This window comes from Varroa jacobsoni, unplaced genomic scaffold (genome assembly GCF_002532875.2).
Source record: "Varroa jacobsoni isolate VJ856 unplaced genomic scaffold, vjacob_1.0 scaffold_448, whole genome shotgun sequence".
Taxonomy (NCBI): Eukaryota; Metazoa; Arthropoda; class Arachnida; order Mesostigmata; family Varroidae; genus Varroa; species Varroa jacobsoni.
The window spans coordinates 535,852-557,607 of NW_019213350.1; the positions used below are offsets into that span (position 1 = coordinate 535,852).

Consider the following 21,756-nt stretch of genomic DNA (forward strand, 5'->3'; position numbering starts at 1 on the left):
ATAGGATGGTAAATATAAATATTTCAGATAAACGAATGCAGCCTAATATGCAGCCGGAGCGAACTGCACGAAATCAATACGTTGATCCTCCTTTTTGCCGCTTCTCTCAGGGTGATAGCACATAAATGAATACTCTTTTGCTTAATATAACTAACCATCTAATATTATGTTAGCATTAAGTTAACTGAGAACTGAATTTGTTTGTTGACCCGAGAGCCACTGCACGGAAAAATCAGTGTATCGTATTTTATAATATTATCAATAATGTATAGATATGAGGGTAGCAGAGATATAGATAGAAAAAGATATTCAAACGCCTAAAGTAATGGATCATTACTATAGGGGTTTGTTTTGATACTGCTGTTTGTCCGTTAGTGATGTCTGCGTTGAGTGATCGATAGTAGCGCCAGAGCTGCTTGCGGCCTTAGCCCCATAAATCGATGAGCCTTCGGGAAACTGAGTTTCCGACGAATTTGTACACGACATCCTTCTTTTCGATTTCGTAAGTTTCCTTGTGTCGAAGGATAGTACTCTGTAATATATATATATATATATATACCGACAGATAAACGACGGGTGGACATAGACACTATGTATAGCAATCCTGTTTAATTGGAACTTACTATATGCACGTCTCATCGTATGAAGTGAGTTATATCGCGGGGTCATGCGAAGAGGCAGATACGTTTTGATTCAGTCCGTCTACCGAGAAAATTCTGTACCTAAAAGCTTTATTCCTGGGTAAGCTTTTTCTCATATTTAAATAGAAAGAAATCGTTCCGAAAACCTGTGGCAGTCGAGATGTTAGCGATCGCCATTCGATCTCGGCAATCTGCTATAATAGAAGGAATGAAAGCATTGTTTCGAAAAAAAAAAAGACAATAAAAAGGCCAGTTGTCATCCTAGTTAACCTTTCACACCTAGCTAGGTTACCATATTCTACTATTATTGAATATATACATGAAAAAATTAATTGTACTCACTCATTTAGAAGTGCGTTAGGTAAGCCTCTAAAGCTTGTTGAAGCAGAAATGTCTGTACGCGTTTTTTTGAACGTTTGTATCGGGGCTATGTTCCAGTGTTCAGGAATGTCCCTAAAGTAGTGCCTGGTACTCCTAGCATCTGACTTGCTAGCATAATGTTTGTAAGGAGTTGTTGAAGGAGGAAGTGGCGGTGGCGGAGGAGGAGGAGGAGGAGGAGGAGGGGGAGGGGGAGAGGGAGGGGAAGGGGGAGGATGAGGGGGAGGTGGCGAAGGGAGAGGAGGGAGAGGGGTGAGTGGGGGAGGGGGAGGCGGTGGAGGAGTTGCAGGAACCGAAAACTCCCCGGAACTGCTACGCGCTCTGTGTTGATTAACGTGAAAAGAAATGACAATTTATTTTTACATAATGCGGTAACTTCATTACACTAAGTTCTTTTAGCAAACGCATAACTGCTTTCATAATGTTACCGACTTGTTACTGCCCTGCATACATAATATAGGCGCTAATTTCTTTCTACTTCTTTCGTCAGCTTGTGGGCTCAGTGACTTCTCAGCTGGACCCGCCTGAACAATACTGTTACCTACCTACCTACCTACCTACCTACCTACTCACTCAGTGTACAATAGGCCAGTACGTTTCATCTACCTGCCTTTTCGTGCATGAGGAAGGCAAAAAAAATAGTATGCCATTTTAATAATGCAAAAAGTAAACTACCGAGTAGTTTAGCGATGTTAATCTTTTGCATATTTTTTTTTATAGCAATATATGATTTAAACTAAACATTTCTGTTGGCAACAGCAGATCGCTCATTCAAAGGCGCATTGCAAATTTCTATATTTAGCATTTTTTTCGGGACTAGTCGTTTTTGAGATGCTTGGCCAATTATTAAAAACGTACTTGCACAGGTAAGCATATGCAACACGAATCTGGCCGCCTTGCTACTATAGGGATTTTAGTTTGTCGTGAAAAAATTAATAGGTAAATTGGAATGTTCAACCTGGCAAGGTGTCCTTGGTCGAAATTTTGAACATTAACTTATGATGTTCCCGGAACTATCAGTCATTCTGAAGTTGTTGACGCGTTATGTAGCAAGTATTATACACTAACTAGGCATTTTTCTGCCGAGAACTGAGCTTCTACTTGTAAAGTCCAACAGTAAGAATAATAATAATAATGTATTGTATTAGCAAACTGTTAAACGCAAGGCTGCATAGATTTGTACGTATCCTGCTAGATATGAAACCGGACCGTTAAGATTACAAATCTCCGCCGTCGCTTTCGACTACCTCCGATGCATACAGCATTGCTTATATGTCGCCAGCAAAACCATATGTTTTCTCAAAAATTTGAAATTTTAAAAGCCGTAAAGTAACTTAAAGGTGATGCTTCAATTTCTTGAAAAACACGTTTACCGAAAACATTTTTTTCTGATAAGCAATGCGGTAAAACTAAGCCAGACAAATGCTATTTTCGGTTTTTGTTAAGCAGAGCAGTGGTCGATTTATAGAATCGCCATTTACCCTACAGACATGCCTCGAACGGCGCGGGTCGAAGCTTCTGCATGTTTAACACGTATTAGACCTACCGAAAAGGGGTACTTGTGCACAAGGGTTGGCCCAGAGACGTCTCTGCTTTGGTCCTACTCAGGTGATCCTTGTTACTTCTGCGGCATCTAGTCGTGCTTTTAGATGACGCGAGGTCCTGATTTCCTATGGTGTGGTACCTTGTAAAGCTGGGCGACAGTGCTTGCGTTTCTGCAGACTCTATGTGATGTGCGGCTGGCAATGGTTGGGCCTGAGAGCTAATCCTAAACCGTTATTTAATTGAGAACATAGAAGACATTAGTGCATTACTGGTATAATGGTATACAAATTATATGAATTTATTATGAATCTCCAGGTAGCTGCGCAAAGCAATCAAAACGTTATTTTGCAAGGAATCCAATAGGATTACTGGATAAGGATTCTATCGATCTGGATAACTGTTAAATATAATAAAAATACTTGGTAACCCGAATTGATGAGGTATAGTTAATACAAGAGGTACACGCTGCTGTTTCAATGGTATTTATAGATTTATGAGAAGTTTGATTGCTGAAGTCGATGCAAAGTAAATGCAAATTAATTCGAGGTCTTCAGATGCCAAAGACGTTACAACTGTGCGTCCATGATCTGCGCACACAATATCTTACCTGTCTTCTACGGCTGTAACGGGCTCCGACTGCCTTTTATCTGTAAGGGTACCTTCGCTGCTTCCTCCGATCGAAATTCCTTCGCTCTGAGCGCTACAGAATGAATTGCCATCCACCTGTGACACATCACTGGAGCTCGAACTTGTAGAAAGTGTTTCAGGTATACGATTTGTGAAGTTTACTGTTTGTTTTGGGTCGCTGCATTTCACGGGAGCACCCATTGCTAATACTGTGTGAATAGCGTCATTCTGCGCTTCTGGGTCTGCGCGTTTCATCGACGCGGAAGTGCTCATCTCCGATGCCGCTTCGCAACAGAGGCCACTAGGAACGTTAATTAAGAAGTAGGTTGCTAGGCCCGCGGCAAATACACAGCTTAAACACACAGAGATGTAGAATAGTGCTGTAAAGGCTGCAGCAAAAATGTGACGGCGGAATAATTAGTTTTTTAGGCAGATTTACTCGACGTAGTTTAAAATGTGTTAGACCATTTGCTGGCAGTACGTAAGTTTTTGAGATCAGATAGGTACATTCAAGAGGGACTTATTGGAGATAACCTTCGAACTGGCCTTTTGCTATGAGAACTGAAATTTTGTGCAGCAGAGAACGTCGCCAGTGGTGCAACGAAGCGATGAAATCGATAAGCGATAGAATTGCAATAGAAACTAAATATATGCACTAACCGTAGTCTTGCGGGTAACGACTATCGAAGAGAAGGTGATCCGTCATGTCGCCCCCAAAACTTGCATTCTCATTAAGCAGCAACCCGGCAACACCAACTAGGTTAATAAGAATTCCTCCTATGAAGAGACAGCCTATTGAAGACTTCTGAAGAGCACAAATCAATCAATGTATTTTTATCGTTAAATGGAAAAATGGATACCGTTGGTTAAATGGATACCGAAAGTTGGTGATTCTTTCAGCGATGAACGATGTCAAAAAGCATATTAAGTTTCCCGTTCAACCGTTTCGTTCGCGAAGTTCGCGTTGTCTGTACGCTCTAGTAAAATATGTGTGTTTAGGATCTTCATCCAGTAGACATACGCTAATGCTTTTCACAGCAGTCAAATAACATCGGTTATTATTTATCAGTTTACAAAATGGTACACACATGCTAATCTCTATCTGTCACAAACCGGGGTGGATGATCGAATGTTTGCTTCGTTGAAAAGAACCGGCGCAACTGATGAGGAAAAAATGGAGTGGTATTATCGTCGGCGCCTCTTCTATTATGCGGCTTAAGTAGACTCGCTTGAATTACGAAAATTATCAGTTGAAGATCCTTACATTGTTGGTCTTCATAGTTCTTATAAAATGGTAGCAAAGATGCGACTATATAGATTGCTACTAATTTTATGCAAAAAACATCAGTCATTCAATAAAGCAAAAACAACTTTCCTTTTTCTTATAGATAAGGGTACGACTATGCCATATATAATAATTTACTGCCAAATTTGGCAAGTCATAGACTATGGTTCGTCCACCGTAGGAACATACGAAGTTGTGTAGCATAGAGTGATTCTAGACTATAAATGGCGTAAGTCCTACATGTTACATTGTCTTGAAGAAATTAAATGATGTGCGCGCCACTCTCTTTGGCCAATGTTACCGCGTTAAGGTCTGTAGAATATAACTATTGAAGTTATACATGGTTATGATAGAAATAATTGCTTGTGATAGTCCCTGATCGAAGATTTCGACTATCTGCAATGCAGTGTAGGTTTCCACAACGTTGATTTCCACAACGCCGAACAACACGCTATGCCGATAAAGTTAACAGAACTTCTTTTCAAGGTAACAACGACGAAGATACGATGCCTTAGTTTAACTTAACATATTCATTTCTACAAAGGTGGATTGTACTATAGGGCTGCCTACTTTTTTTTCGGTTTTTTTTTTATATATCAATGGCATCCAGTTTCATGTATCTTCGCAATGTAATGGTTATTGTATATATCCCCAGTCATTCTGGTCCCGAAGTACTCAGGTAGTATAACTCAATGTAATGATTTTTATGAAACTTATCTTGCTTCCGGTTAACTTTTGAAAATGTACAGGCAAAACTAAACAACGGTTGGTTGTTTTGCTTCGTTATCGTTCAAAAACGGTGCCATGAAATGCAAGAAAAGTATTTAGATGGCCCATATAGATCCGGCTTTTGAAGATTTGTCAGATAGATAAACCAGTAACGTAAGCTGCATTCAATTTCTGACCCATGTGCATCTAAAAAATTTAGTAAGTTAAACACTATTTAAATTATAAAATGTACGTCATTCATTAGCAGAGACCGCAATGCCTCACCTAACTCCAGCATAACTTTTCTACTTAACGCTTGAAAGCTCTAGCTATAAACGATACTCACAATCGGAGGGTAGATATGGATGCCATGATGGCCAAGAAGTACGAGACTTACAACGAAATTCTGAAATGAAGATTCATACATGGCGAATATTATCTATGCAGTATTTCGAATACGATACATCTAGCTCGAATCTGTTCTCACATTGACCGTAGCTCTTACAGTTTACGGGACGGTAAATTCCATGTGTCTGTTGTCTTCCTACCCGAGAGGTGCATGCAGACCTCTAATAGCTTTCACACTCTATTGGAATACATGCACAAGCTCGGCGTCTATAAGGCGAAACATTAATTATTTATAGGTACGATCGTGCGTGGAATGCTCGTCATTAAGTTTTTTTGAACCAATTATCATCAGGCCTCCAAGGACGACAAGTGATTCAGGGGTAGCCCTTATTGCCTTTTAGTTGTTACAAGTTGAACCAATTTCGCTTGATCTTGATTTTATAGCGGTCTCGTATCGATTAATAATAGTAGTCCCGTCAGGCGGCTTGCCTCTTCATTCAGTGACTACGTTTTTCATTTGTTTATACCTGGAAAATAGCGGCATACATGCGGCGCATATGGAAATATATAAACGTGATATTTCTTTGACTAAGCTCTAGCTTCTTTGAAACGTCGCTCTGAGTTTCATGGGCGGCCGTTAGCTTGCTGTTGGGCATTATGTATACAGTACATTATCGATAAAAAAAAACACAACTGCTTCTTCGAAGCCAAACGCCTTTATGCCGCTATAAAGTGAAAAATGGATAATGATTAATTATAATCGGTAATAAGTATTTCAGTCCATAAAAGGAATAAAACTTTCAAAATCTCTGTCTATTCCGAATAGTGCAAACCGAACGTTTACATAGATCAGTGGCTACCATTATCGTCCTTCTGGAATATACATTTCTAATTTGGATGCGACAGTGTCTGTCTTCTACTAGCTAAATTAAAAACGATTTTTTTTTTGTATTATTTATATACAACAGCTCACCGATATGGCCATGCCAGCTGCCATAGTAGCATCGATATTCGTCTGAGTTCTTTCATAGATACCAAATGCAAGCATCGCTTGGCCCAGCCCGCCAATAATACCGGCTATACATGCTGTTAACCGTAATCGACGACCGGTCTTCAGTTGCATTTTGGCACTGTTGAAGCCGAGATTTGTTCACATGAAATCAGTAAGCCGATTCTAGTTCTCTACGGGCCGTTCAAGTTAAAAACCCTTACAGAGCTGGTAGAAACTTTGACAATGAATTTGAGAACCTCATAAATCGACGATACTGTGATCGCGTAGCAGATACTCCAGACTCGTTCTCCTCTAATTGGCAACAATTTCTCATTTACGGAAAGACTGCGTGGGCATTTTCACTTGCCGGGTGGCTCAACACAACGTCGTGCTCCTAACGATTCCGATTTTATTGAGCCTTGTCATTGCTCCACTTCGATTAGTTGTTACGAAGCATCAACAGGTAACGGACATGAAACAAAGTGTCACGCTTGTACCCAACGGGTCTCTGTGGAACATAGCGAGGCGACGAGAGGACGAATACTTGAAGTAGCCCTACAACTGTGATTTGCCTACATCTTGGCAAATCTACTCATAAGCCGTACAAAGCATGTTTTACGTGCCGTGTTGAACCGTTTTCGCCTTGTAAAACGTCGTTTTCACTAGGACACTTAACTTCTCCCTATCAGCTAGAACCGAAATGACTGCTATCGGCACGCGATGCTCTTCATAGCTCGACTTGCTGCGACATTTTCGTGCACGTGCTTAGTTGCTGGTTTGATATCAGATTCATAGTCGCACGTCGTTATCAAGATGTATCGGCGTTCAGTAACGCGTTGCGGATTGTCATGTGATCACGCACCGTCTGTGACGACACCGCAAGTGCATCCATATCTACGAGCGTTACAGCTGTCCCACAAATAGACGAACCGTTCCAAAACCAAAAACTTAATAGTCTATGTGCTATTCATACTAAGCAGGTCCTCGAACGCCTTAGCCCTAACTACTATACAATGATTTAGCGAGGCAGAGATGACATACGTTTAGTTGTATATGATCTCTATGTATATTTGACTTGCTCAGCATTTGCGATGTATGTAAATAGTAAACGGAGCGAGAGCTGTTTGTTGAAGTGTCTTTTAGGCGAGTATCGCCTGTGTGAGAAAAGCTATTCCTAGCATGCTTCGAGAGAAACCTTATCATGTCTTAAAAGTCTGTTATTTCAAGTAGTTCATGCTCGAACGATAACTTAACGCCGTTCGAATTCAGACCGTGTCAGAACGAACCTCTTTAAACTCAACGAATTACGTCCAGTTTATTCGAAGGCTGACTGAATTCGTGTGCAAGTTAACGAGCCTGTCTTCGAGAAAATAGACTTCACGAGTCCATTAGGGGTCATCGGTTTAACAAATTAAACTAAAAAAGTTACCATCATTTTCCAATCTATGAAATGTATATAGGGACAAGCAGAAGGCGAAATGTGTACCGCGTGTGCCGTTTCTAGGTGCAAAGCAGGGACACATATGATGGCTCAAGGTCTGGCCGAAATTTAACTTTGTTGGAAAGCTAATTTTTCGCACGGATCCGCGATCATCGAGGCAAGTTGCGCTACGAAATATGGGCCTCTATCTGATGTTGCCCTTCGTGCCGACCAAAAGGCTGTTTATCGCTTCGAAACAGAAGAAGCTGACTTTTTTTAATTGGCTGATTTGGTATCGGTAGAGAGGGCTAGCTGTACCTGTGATGATAGCCTACTGTGTAACGTATTTGCCTGCTAATCATAGGGGTAGGTAATGGTCGAGTGTAGGCAACGACGCACGTCGTTTCATGCGGGAAGTTAGCACGGGTCCGATGCAGTGCTTAATGGCGGCGCCAAATTCAAAAGTCGAAATATTTGGAGGGATAGTTAAGGATGAATATGGTAATTTATTCTTTGGACCTAAATCTAAGCCGTCATAGGTACTTTTCAACCTACCTAGTACATCGTCCTGCTCAATATGTGCAGCATCGTTTGAACAAGAAGTAGCTCAAGTTTTCTTAGTGTACTATGTCTTGCTTTGAAATGAAAACTGGTTGCGTATGTCAAGTTCTTACTTTGTTTGAGTTGACACATGTTAGAAGTAGGGGCATGCGTTTTGTTTCTTTTGCTTTCGTTGCGTTTGGAGGCAAAACAGTATGAAATACGAGGCGACGAGAAAAACAATGTGTCCAAATATCAAGTTCAATTTTGCCTTTTAATACAAAATTGACTTATAGGAGTTTTTTTCCTTCGTCTCCTTCTTCGTAGGTTTAGGGACAAGTTCTCGGTATAAATTTCGAACCATAAAAAAGAATTCGAATTGTTCAAATTGTTTTTGGCTATTCGCGTGTTCATCACTTGCGTAGACTTTGTTGCATTTACCCGGACGATTTATTGGGCGGTTTAGGAAGAAGACGATCTACTTGTGGGAACGAAGCTGGTCTAACGGCACGAGTGATTCGGTTTCTGGACATAACGGTGAAGCAATTGTAAGGCAAGGCAGGAGTTACACTGTGTCCTCGATTTAGACCGCGTTAAAAGTCTACTTTGGCATACTGCTGCGGCGAAAGTTTACCTGCGAGGTCGTCGAACACGTATCTTTCATTGTATTTAACAATCACCATACACGATCGCCCGCGTATTCAGCATGGGGAATCGATACATTCAGCGTTCCGGCGCTGGTTTTGTCTGATTTCGTTTATGTCACCAGGGGGCTCCACTTCGCTGCGGCGCAAAAAGTTCTCCTAAATTTTAAATAAATCATTGCTCAACTATAAGACACTCACAAAGGAGCCCCTAAATGTTCCAACGTAATTCTATTGCGATTATTTAGTTGCAGCCGAAGTGTCGTTTCCACGAAGGAACATCTGCGCCCCTTACAAACGGTGTGCAAACATATGTGCCCTTTGCTGAAGTTCATTCCATCCAGAGCTCACATTCGTTCAGCCGAACCGATGTTAGAGTCTTTGCGGACAGGGTAGCTGATCCAAAGGTGACAAGGTTGTCCCCTCGAGAAGGTCGCGCCTTGTGCCGTTGTCCGGTGATTTTGTTCATCCGACGAAGTCACGCAACCTATCAGCCACTACGTCAGGATTCACCTGAACATCATGTCCACGGACCATTCCACAGCAGAAAGGCTCTGATCATAGTCATGTCAAGCAGGTACGGAAAAAGCTTGCTTTCCCAGAATTAGTATGTCGTGATGGAATTGCGATTGATTTTGGCGAAGAGCCTTAAGTACTTTTTAGCGACTAAAATTTAATATGTTAATGAGAAGTAATGATGGCCTAAAATTCATCAGGTTCTGCGTAGCGCACAAGAGGCTCGAATTAGGATTGATTCGAGCTTTCACTTAGTGACAGGTAAATTAAGCTTGTGGAAAATGTATGCCATCTAAATACATTTGTCGGCTTCATATCTCCGTTTATCCTTCGATGGACCGTGCTGTCAATATATACTAAATGTTCTGAAATGTGTTTGCTTTCCGTGCACTTTGAAAGACTTACAGCAAACCTCTACAGGTGATTGTTATAATAACAGTACTAATTGAAAAATTACATGTTTTGCTCAGTATGACGACGTATTGCTATGATGAAAGAGATTATCTCTTCAAGTTTCTTTGTTGGCTAAACACAGATATTGGTGTTGTCTAAATCAGCGCATCATGGCCTTGCCGCGCTGTTCAATATGCGCGTCAAGCTATGGAGCGTGTCCACCCCGGAGGCAAGGGGCCGAATGGGAACAGGAGAGAGGGGAAGTCACTGTGGAAAGTAGGATAATGGGTTTAGTTGGTTGTTTTGGGGGGTGATTAAGGGGATTCGAGTTTTAGACAGTCGGATATACCTAAACCATGGGAGCGACGTCTACTCACTGCACGGCGCCATGAGCACCGGAGAGGGCTGACCGATAGCTCAGGGGATCTGGACGCGACTACATAATGCTTGCACGAGACGGGGCACACCTAAGAGGAGAGCAAGGGACGGACGAAAATGGAACGATCTTTCGTGAGGCAGGACAGATGCTGTCGAGGGAGAGGGCAAGGACGCTACTCACAAACCTCGAAAAAGAACAGCCGCGTTGTATTGAGACTACACGGGCGCGCACTGTTCGCAACGGTGTTTGTCCTTTCCGGGCTGCGAAGATACCAGCCCTCCGACACATACGCGATCAAACGTTTCCAGCTTCTGTTAACAGAAAAATTAACAACAACAAAGATGGCCTTCTAAATCTAATAGCGAGATGAATTCGTGCGTTCTTGGATACAGAGGTAAATCAACAAAGAGATAAAGCCAAAGGTAGACTGGATTTGTTATGGAATGAAATATACGTGTAGGCCAAGTGCGAAGTGCGTGTATTGGAAACGATTTTACTTGATCGATCACCAACAAATGGCATCGACATTTCTTACGTAAATGTGGTCTGACGGCTTGTGATAGCATGTATTTCGGGAATGAACTATATTATGGTGGTAAGTATAAAACGTTCTCGAGCAAAAGACTCCTTTTTATGGACATTGGCTTAGTAGTAGTAGTAGTAGTAGTAGTAGTATATGACCGTGTTAGCTTAGTTAATGTTGAATAAATTCTATCTGCAGAAATGTTATAAAATTAAATAAATAATATTACAGTCGACGGGACGGAGAGTTTTCCGACGAATGAAAGTTTCAGGAAAACTGAGGTGTCTGTATCCGCATGTATCAGGTAATCACTGGCGACACCTGATCGTATTTGGAATAGCTAGCAGAACTGGCAGCCTTTTTACACTATCCATCACGCGAACGATAGCAGTTTCTAGTTGGAGCTAAGCTTGAATTGGGGTGAAACGAATAGAGGCGTTAATGATGTTCTGATATGAAAATATTAACTGATTTCGATGTAGAGATAGCTGAACATTTGCCGCTCAGGAAGCGGTCATCCTTCCTGAGCTCGTGATGAACTGTCGACGCATACGGCAGGCACACAGAGCAGGCAACGGGCTAGGAGATCATTGCTGGCAGAGTCCGCGCTACATTTTTGGCGCTGCTACCTCGACGCCATAAGAGGTGTCCCAGCTGTCATAGCTGGGGGCGTTCGGTGGTTGAGTTCGCGATGATGAATAACTTGAATAACGGTGAAAGCGGCACTTTTTACATTAAAGACGGTTTAATCAATCATAGGATAATTGTTTCCATATTTGTACCTAACGAGATTATGGAACTGTAAGAAGGGATCACACAGTTTTCTTTCGTCCGTGCAGCTGATGTTTGGGTTTGCGCTCATCTATGAATTTTTGAAAAATATTGGGTAGTTAGGTTTTGATGTGCCTGCTGCACAAAATAAGGCTATCCATGTATACCTTCGATATATCACGTGTACGCTGTATTTAAATCGTTGCATTTTACTCTATATTTTATCTATTTGATCATAGAACTTTTTCCACTAAGATTTAGGCAAACCGTTTCTCTAGAGAACAGCTAAAGGTCCAGGCTCGTTTCGGACATAAATTAAATGCTAGGTTCATATACCTCGAACATGTTACGGCGTTTACTAATAATGAACAACTTGGCTAGATACTGAATCAATTATACTAGAACGGAGAAGTTATGTTATGTGTTACACATGTGTATACAAACTATGGCGTATAAGCATTATCCAGCTTACCTCTTCCTGTCGTACGATATGTGTCGTCACCCTATTTCTGAGGCGACCTTGGAAATCACTCTTACCAGAAAAAATAGAGAGTTTGCTCTTACTCTATTCTTTATTATAACAGCAGGAGAAGAAAAAAAAACTTTAATAGACACGGTCTTCTTTTCACTTGCAATCTTTTATTTGTTTCTAACATCTTCTGACATTCCTTGAAACTATCCTAAATCTGCATTAAGGAAGTCTAATTGCCCCGTATTAGATAAATCACGTATTTGAATTTATAGAAATCAAACGTAAGCTTATTATAATGTATTACTGACACTGCAACGTGGCAGTAAATTATGAAATAAGACTATACAGAAATCAAGCTAGTGGAGCATTGTATGTTTAATGCAAAGTAGCAGGAAACAGGTTACTTAAATAAACAGTAATAACAATCGTTGATATTTCTACTGTGTTCGTTATACTTTACGTCGTTACATCATGAAGGATTTTTGTTCGGCGTTTCTGGAAAACCTGGAAACACCCCAGTCAGTCCGAGTGACACCCAAGTCACTCGGACTGACTGGAGTCCCACCCAAAAATGATTAAATTTCTTTCTAAATAATCACCAAGACACTCTGATTCCTATCTTTGAAATTTTTGTGATCTATCTCAACAAACCTCATGGCCGTGACATCAATGATACAATGTAAAGAGCACCCCAGCGCACCCCAACACGATAACCAGTTGGACCGTCAAATGAATCTACAACTCACTTGCCTGTCCCACTGGTCCTGAGCAGTTTTTTTTTTTTTTTTTTTTTTTAATCAAACTTTGCATGGACTCGAACATGGCGCTCGACTTTGCATAATATGATTCGTACTAAAATAAAAGGGAAAATTCGCAGGCAAACTTTTTTTGGCCAGGCATATGTATGCTGTCTACTTGCTGATCTAAACGTCGACTGCCCTTCAACAAAGAGAAAGTATCGTTGTTTTTCTGTCGATCGTTCCAAGAGCTTATTTTCCGTAGGCACAAAAAACGCTGAAGCAGCACTACCCGTGTTGTGGTGTGGGAGCATTATTAAAAATCATACCTTTTGTTTGTTGCCTTCACCGTAGCGCTTGATGATTCACTCAAATTGCAGCATGCCCCTTTATTGATAGATTTCTATCATTTTATGTATCGTGCTGCAATATTAATGGAGTTGAAACTATTACACGAGATTCCCTTGCAGATAGCTAACACGGATCGACGAAATGGAGGAGACTGAAACGAATCTTTCCATGAACTCTCCGGCAAAACACATCATAGAAAATCACAATCTGTTTGTGGCAGCTCGGAATGGGCAGCCATTTTTGCCACTATCAAATTTTAAAGCTCATTAGTATCACAAAGACATTTTAAAGGGCATTATTCCATTTATAGAGCCTTTGTCTCTGAATAAGATTTTCCAGAACTGTTCTCCTAGTAGGCAGTCGAGCAGATCGCTTAGGGTTAGCACAGTTCTGTGCAAGATTTCTTTTCCTTGAGTTTATTTTGTACCTCAATATGTCGACATGGGCAAATGTCGATTGAGCAATAATTGTATTGACTTTACTTACCAATAGATAGAAAGTCTTCGTAAAAAAGCTTTCTTGCATTTCTCCTCCCTATGCAGGTAAGCGTGCTTTGGTAACAATGCGTTTTCCTGCGGAAATTCCACCTGAATATAAAACAATCCTTCTAAAGGGTCCTATCGGCACTTTATGTTCTCTTTCATTAGTTCGAAGAAAATGCTTATTTCTGATCCGATAGGTACTACTAAAGTCGGACGACCACTATACCATCTAACATTTTTGATTAGCTAGACAACCGGAGGGGCATTTGCTTACATTAATATTGCAAAAATAGCCGTAACCATTTCTTCTGCATTATATTCCGACTCCACTGTTGACCACCTTTCCAGTTTTTATATATATATATATATATATAGAGAGAGAGAGAGAGAGAGAGAGAGAGAGAGAGAGAATTTCCAATAGAGACGAGATGTTCACAATAAGACGTGACCGAGGCTATGGCATAACAATATGAGAGGCAACAATTTCAGCTGGCATTGCTATTACGAGTCAAACAAGAGCTACAATAGAGTTTCTTGTGCCGCCGTATCGTAATGCGTTTTCCTAGATACCTTCTTTCACTAGACGAAAAAAAAAAACAGACTAATTTTTATAAATTAGATGTATAGTTGTTGTTAGCGGGGAGTGTGTTGTGATCTCTGCCACGTTTAGCAAAGGCCTTCAAGTATTTAGTAGTTCGTCGTAACTTCATTCAACGATCGTGACGGCACCAACGGCAGTCGAGCGCAAAAATGGGCGATGATATTTTTCTTTTTCCCCACTACAATACGGATATTGATCGGCATTCAGCGGACCAGCGGTAAGTCAGTGTAAATAAGGTAGTATTCAGGTGTTACTTGTCACATATCTGAATCCGCGTTAGAGTAACTATTCGCCTTTGCATCAAGCTGCTGAATGTTTATTTGTAGGTAATTGTAGGGCAAAATTGATAATAAAAATATATCCATTCAGGACTGCGATGGCGCACTGTATACGATCAGCCCAGTTAGAGAATCTATTGAAGAAAAATCCGTATTGATAGGCCCGTAGTGATAATTGTGTTAAGGTAGATGTTACACTAATTTTATATAGAGTTAGTTAAATCTGTATAGGTATTAGTTTGTAGACAAATCTTTCCATTTATCGCTTGTTCATCTCAGACAACTGACAAGTGGTGCTATAAAAATATCATCAAAACAAAGTTCAGACTAAATTCAGGCGCAACTTTATTACATAATAGCAGACTGGCGTTATAATTTATTGAGTTCCTTTTCTGGTCAGTCTGTACCAATATCGATTATGAAACATATGACAAATACGTACGTCATCGATACGCTCGTATTTAAACGTAGAGAAGCACACACATAGACTGCGTTGCCGCATAAATCGATTAACAGAAATGTCCCAGTGTTGACGGTATGTTACTACAGTAGAACATCACACACGACACGCTGTACATTCGTTTGCAGAAACGTGCGGCCCCATTTCAGCGCAACATATACAAGGTCCTTTTGTAATCTAGCATTGTACTGTAGCAAAACAGACCTAATTCCCTTTGTTTGTACATTTGTCAGCAAAATCATTTTAGCTTTAGTCCACAGTGAAAGTCTATGCAGGTAATCATCATAGCAAGTTTGCGCGGAGCCTTCCAGTCAATTTACAGAGCACAAACAATGTTAAAATTTTGATTTGTTCGAAAAGTTGGCGATTGGCCGCGCTATAAAAGATCGCTGATCATATACTTGTTTACAGATATCAAATTAGTATATATCTTGTGTGGGTTGTCATGGCCACTGTTGCTGTTTGCACGTGCCTCTCTTACCAAAATCTGCTCACGTAGACTATAGCGGGCATATGAATGTGAGATATAGTTTAGCACGAAACATTTTGCAATTCCCTGTCTCACTGAATTTTTTTGTTCAAGTTTGTGCAGTCACGCATTTTACGTGCGGTCGGCAGTTGTACGCCGAAAACGATTCTTTCTGTAATATGAAAATCACAAATGTTTGATCATTAATGCAGGCTATTGATGATGACTTATACGTACGACTCAGTTGTTCTGTACACCTATGGTACATTTCGTTTACAGTCGAGGTATAAATTCCGTGCAGGATAAGTGGACCCAGCGTGACTCTGTTTTCGAACAGATCATCGTAGTTCTTTACTGTGTTCTGTGACGTGCCGGCTTAGAATAGAACGTGTGCTCAAAGAAATCCTATTACAGACTAGGTCTGTATTCTATAATTAGGTAGTTTTAAAAAACGGAATTTGCCCAATTATACCCAACTTGTCAATGGAAATATCAGAATGTAGACAATTTCCGATGTCTATTTTAAAACATATATACAAGTGGGCATTTTTCTATTTCTAGTACTGAATGAAATGTATATGTAAATAAGACGTCAGGCCTTTATCAGCTCAAATCCAGGCCGTGACAAGGCTTGTGGTCGAATTATCTTTTGGAAACGTGTAGAACAACAATTCGATGTCTCACACGGTTGACGGCGTGATGCCAAAAAATTGCTCAGAGGCAAAAAGGCTCTCCGCAAAAGCTATGGCGAAAAATCCAAATTTCGGATAAAGTCAACAATTGTTCTAAAAAAAAATTTGACTCATTCAAAGAAGAGGAGGGTTTGTCCTAACACAGGTGACGAAACGTCGAGTGTATGGGTATGGCGTGGAGCAAGAACAATCGTCGGAATATCATTTCGAAAGCGAGCACAGGCCTCCGAAAGTGGCTAGACTCAGCTAAATACGAATCTCTTTGACACCACCTTATTTGACTACCGAAGAGTTGTGCATTATAAATTGTAATTTAATTGTAGTAAATAGTAATTCCACTGCAACTATGGATTATTAACAAGATATTTCCAGAGAACTGTGTAATACTGGCTACCTTGAATTCCAGAAGAACAATTGATGGACTTTTTGCAACAAAATTCGATGACTAAACCAATGTTCCTAGTTTGTCATACGGTATTGCTGCTATGCATTGCCTCAGATGGCTGGTTCCCAGCGCTAAACGAAATGTGCCGTCCAATTCCAAATCCCGACCACCTCGAGACTCGACGACTGTCTTACTCCGACTCCTTATTTACTATATCTGTTTTTTCTTATTTCTGAGGCTTAAAAGCGTGTTCAGGGACGACACTGGAGGGTCCCCAAAAGAAGCAACAATATAGCCGGGGTTTATTTTTATGACTGAAGTGAAAAACTGTTTCTTGATATGTCTGACAAACTGCTAGCATACGTGCCTTAAATCTGGCAAAGGTTTCTTGGGGGCCTTTTCGGTTGGTGCAGGTCGATGCTTAAAACAGTATTGGGCTTTGATCCAGGAGTTGTATCCAAAAAAGACACAGCCTATCTATGTCAAAATAGAAACAAAGCGCTTATTTCCTGTTTTAGAGTCAGAAGAAAAACCAATAAAGCGACAGATACTAAACATCCCAATCTACTAAAGCGGAATGTTCTAGCGGATTTCGCTTAGTCGTCATATCGTAAATTTCAACTGCCCCAAACCCTACGTCATGACATCACGAGACCTACGTTCCAGTCCGTTTAGAGTAGAGCAGATTTTCCATAAATACTTGTTATTTTTTGTTGTTACCCCCCCCCCCCCCCCCGTCTCTTACAGTTCTGACGAGCATGCATCATTGAGGAAAAAAGACGGTAGCGTATTTATCGGTAGACGGTAAGTCGTTTCTTGGGTATAATTGACACGCCTACGATGAATCAGTACATTTCAGTGAACGATCGATTTGGAGGGATTGACAATTCTCGAAATTTGACTAATTTCGGTCTTGAAAAGCTCAAATATATTTAATTTAAACCATATGTAAATTATGAGTTACACCTTGTATTTAGAAAATGCATAGACACAGATGAATGTTCGCCTCTAGTGCGCTGTTATCCGGGTCCAATATCTGTGATACGTCCTATTTGAGTCTTCGCAATGTCTCCAGCCCGTGTCTTAAATCAGCAAGAAAAAAACTATGCTACTTTCTACAGCTTTTAGCCATCACAGCTTAGAAAAATTAATCTTCTTGTGTAACGGTGCCATTTTCAGGAAATCGAATTTATCGAGTTTCCTCCCACGGGTATAGATATTCACCTGTATACAATATAACTAAGTTCTGTTAGATATGAGACGCAAAGAGATCGAATGTACGGGTACGTTAGAGTTCTATCTTCATGTTGGAAAGCTAATTTGTCAGGCTAAAATTGAGTCAGAACTATGCATGTTTTCGAGTTCACATTTACTTGGTGCCTCCTGCAGCTGTGGCCTGCGTTCGGTCTTTCCTTCAGTGTTACTAGAGCTTCGTTTGTAATAAACTTGGGCAAAGTAATATAACTTTTCCTGCCTTTTACATGGTATCTTCTATGACTGGTTATATACATTTTTGAAAGCCGTAAGATTGCGTGGTTTTCGGAACAATCTATGGACGACAACAGTCGAGCAGTGGCGTCTAGCAAATTGGAATCAGGTCCACCAAATTGGAATCAGAATTAAAAAGAAACGTTTTGCGAATTATAGTATTTTCGCCTATTTTGCTAACAGAGACTTTTGGCTTGTTTAAGGTGAGGTCGGTCCACTTAAATTGATAACATCCTTTCTGTAGTGCTCGTCAAAAAGGCTTCGTCTAACAGAAGGAAGTTAAGGAAGTTGTAAATCTACTAAGGGCACACATAGATTGATCTGCTCGACTACCTACGTTGCCGCCCCTAAAAATGTAAACTCTTATTTCTATGGCGAGCTCGCGCGACAGTGTATACTGGAATAATTCTAGCTAGACAAAAAGGCTACACTTCGTATAATGAGCTTTTATTATCTTGATCTTAGAAAATGAATCTAACAAACTTATTTCCAGCAGTAAAAATTACACTGGCATTCAGTGATTTTCTCAAACTATCCCACCCCCCTCACCTATACGTCCTCAAATTGCAATTCCTGTTCCTGTTGCGGCATTTACTATCGCTATTTTACTACCATTTATCATTTATCTAGCAGCCTTCGTCCATTGATAATTAGTTCCTTCAGAAATCGGTTCACCAATCAGCCGACCCGCAAACGACATCCAACGGACGCAGTCAGTCACCGACGGACGTTGAAAATTTCCGCAAAAACACGATTACGGTACCGCGCCAAGCTGCGTTGCACTGCAAACGCCGAAGTGGCCGGATTTTGCCACCCTCGCCATTGGAAAAATTGTAGTATCGGGCAGTAGTGTATTATTATGCTGCTCTGTCTTTTAGCTGCGGTATGGGATTGACGGGGGCACACAGAAGAAAGCGATTGCGTTGATGAGCTCAGTCCAGTTGGGCACTCGGCGCATTGACCGTTCGTTCATTCGTTCGTTTTAGCGTTCGCGTGCACATCAATATTACATGATCACGCTCTCCCATCTCTCGTTCCTCCCTATATCTTCCTCTCTCTCGCTTCATATTTCTCTTGCAGCATATTGCGGCAAGCTGCGTAAAACAGTTCAGCGACCAAGAGCAGAACTGCGGGTATCCTAAGTGTTTTAGACTTGCGGCTCCTGTTAAGTGCCTCATATCTTCCGAGAGTGGTAAAAAGTAGTAAGCGGTATTAACCGGTGAGTCGCTGTGAGCTGTTTTAATAACTGAATAGACTGATATTTTCGAAATAAGCCGAGTGTAGTTTGAGTCCTCGCACGGTAAGCATCGTACGTCTGGATGTTATGGCAGTGGCACGAGCTGGATTATTTCGAATTACACTCAACATTCTGGGTCGCTAAATAAGGGGCGCAACACGATCGAAAGGCGATGGCAAAAAGTAATGACGAAATCTTTCGATCTGTATATATATATTTCAAATATAGGTGCGGACGAAGTGCGTTCGTGTTGCTGAGAATGGCTGGTGTATAGAGCAGAAGAGTAAACGACGATCAACTTTTGGTCCGTCCGATACGGGGAGAGATAAACGATTTGCCTCCTACCGTGTAAAGTTAGGACCGAGTCAAGTTTGAGAAATCGGCCATCACTATTAAGTTAGCTTTGGGTTTATTTGCCTTAGACAGCGATCCTTCTTCCTAAAGGGATTGTTTACGAAGAATCGATTTTTTCGCAATACTAGCACTTACGAAATTATCGAATATTCTGGTAATAAACGCTCGAATGTTCTGGACATCTGCAAGACACGTGATAACATCATACACATGTTAACTAGCATATAGTGAAGGAGTTATTTTGTGAACGAAGCATTGGCGAGATAAGATAAATCTGAGTAAATTCCTTTGTTGCACAATCGTTTTTCCGGGTCAAACTAATTGGCATATATTTGATTTCCGTGTTTATCATCTTAGGCAGTCCTATGCGGAACAAACTGCTTTGTACCGGAATCACATTTTCGAGGTTGCCAGTAGAGAAAAAAACAAAAAGGAAATTTAAGAGGATCTCGAACTAACCAAGAAACTGCTGCAAAAAAATTGCCATTTTCAGCTTAACAAATCGAAAATAGGAACTTAACCTTGTAGCTAGCCCTCCAGACTGCCTAGAAATTGCAGATTGTCTAGAAACTAGTTGAATGTTGGGACTCTATATACAATCCTTTAGGGTAATCCTAAAACTCTTTGCGCATGTTTTGCGCGTTACACGCTACTTAGCTGACGGAATCCAGGACAGGATTAACCGGACAACTTGGCTGGAGGCTGGCTCATCCTGAATAGAAATTTTTTTTACTCATATGATTTATTTAAGTCTAAGTAATCATATATATATATATGTTTATGTAAGGTCGAAGAAGGTAGCGGAGAGCGCGATACGCTCCTTTTAGAACGCTCGTAAGCGGGCCATTTTGGTAATGTTTTGAAAAAAATAGGACCAAAAGTTTTTATGCTCGAGAAGTGAAAATAGCCCAAGAAGACAAGCAAAATATAACAAGACGTTGCTGATAGCAATAATATGTTAGCTCTTTCGCTTCGAATCACGTTCAGCTCTACAAAACAATAAGGCATTCTTTGTGACGATGACATTGTCTGTTTAGCCCTTAGATTGGTTGTTCTATCAACATAATTTTTACTTTTCCTATTATCAGCAGGTAGGGTTTGAGGACACTCAGAATTTCCTGCAATGTTTATGGTTTGATAGGCATGATAGTTTGATGTCTTTACCTATGGCATCTAGAAGGCTAGAAGAAATGGCAGGACTGCATGCACTATTCCCACACAGGCTGTGTCTAAATGTAAACATACAATATCGGACTAGACTCGTTGCGCCATGACATGTAATAACGGCAAAACCGATATACACACACATAAATACTATCGATATACTCAGATGTTGAATCACGTATTGACCGCCAGCTGAGCTGAGCCGATGACATATCAGTAGAGTTAGAAGAGCGTACCCTTCCTGTGTACGTTGCTCTACCGTCTGTGGCTTATAGCATGAATGGAGGCAAGGCCTAATCAGTTGAATAGCTTTGTGTGCTATCAGTAATAACTGTCACGTATAGCAACTTCGCAGTGTACCAGCCAACGTAGGGCAAACTATTACAAGAGGCATGTTGTTGCATCAGCCTGAAAATACTCAAATAAAAAACAGATGAAACTTTTTTTCTTCGAAATAAATTACGGCAGATTTGACCTTCAGCTACCTTCTCTACGTTATTTATCTCTGTCTTTTGATAAGTTTCGCTCAGCATCAACAGCAGCGGACGTCTTTTCAACTGAATATTGCGGAGTGCGTGTACACTTAGTTCGGAAGCTCAGAATCATTCAGCCTCAACCATACCCAGAACGGTTTAGCATGTACTATAAATAAGGGCATACCTGTTTTTCTACTTGCCTGCATCATACGAAAAAATTCGAAGGTTAGATACGAGGCTGCTGGCTATGTCCTGCATAAAGTAAATTCATAGAAAATGCGGTTTTTGCCTGAACGGCAGACGCTGTGACTTTGTGCGCTTTGTCACCCAAAGTACAAATCTATTTATTCGAGATTTAAAAATTAGTAGGCTCTATTCCGTGTCTTTAACGTTTGACCCCT

At 40.7% G+C, this 21,756-nt stretch overlaps 1 protein-coding gene across 2 annotated transcripts in view; it reads right to left on the reverse strand.

Annotated features, from left to right (window-relative positions):
• Positions 1-7,263, reverse strand: part of LOC111260522 (uncharacterized) — a 12,552-nt gene extending 5,289 nt beyond the window's left edge. The window contains exons 1-7 of one of the 2 annotated variants that reach the window (XM_022833347.1): positions 6,506-7,257; positions 5,531-5,590; positions 3,852-3,996; positions 3,172-3,580; positions 2,566-2,787; positions 984-1,340; positions 14-532 (exon numbers count right to left, since the gene is read on the reverse strand). In XM_022833347.1, coding sequence (XP_022689082.1) covers positions 337-532; positions 984-1,340; positions 2,566-2,787; positions 3,172-3,580; positions 3,852-3,996; positions 5,531-5,590; positions 6,506-6,655 — 1,539 coding nt within the window. In that variant the 5' untranslated portion in view covers positions 6,656-7,257 and the 3' untranslated portion in view covers positions 14-336. Of the gene's footprint in view, positions 1-13; positions 533-983; positions 1,341-2,565; positions 2,788-3,171; positions 3,581-3,851; positions 3,997-5,530; positions 5,591-6,505 lie in introns of those variants that run through there. The other variant, XM_022833348.2, reaches the window with a different exon arrangement.
• Positions 7,264-21,756: the final 14,493 nt, after the last annotated feature.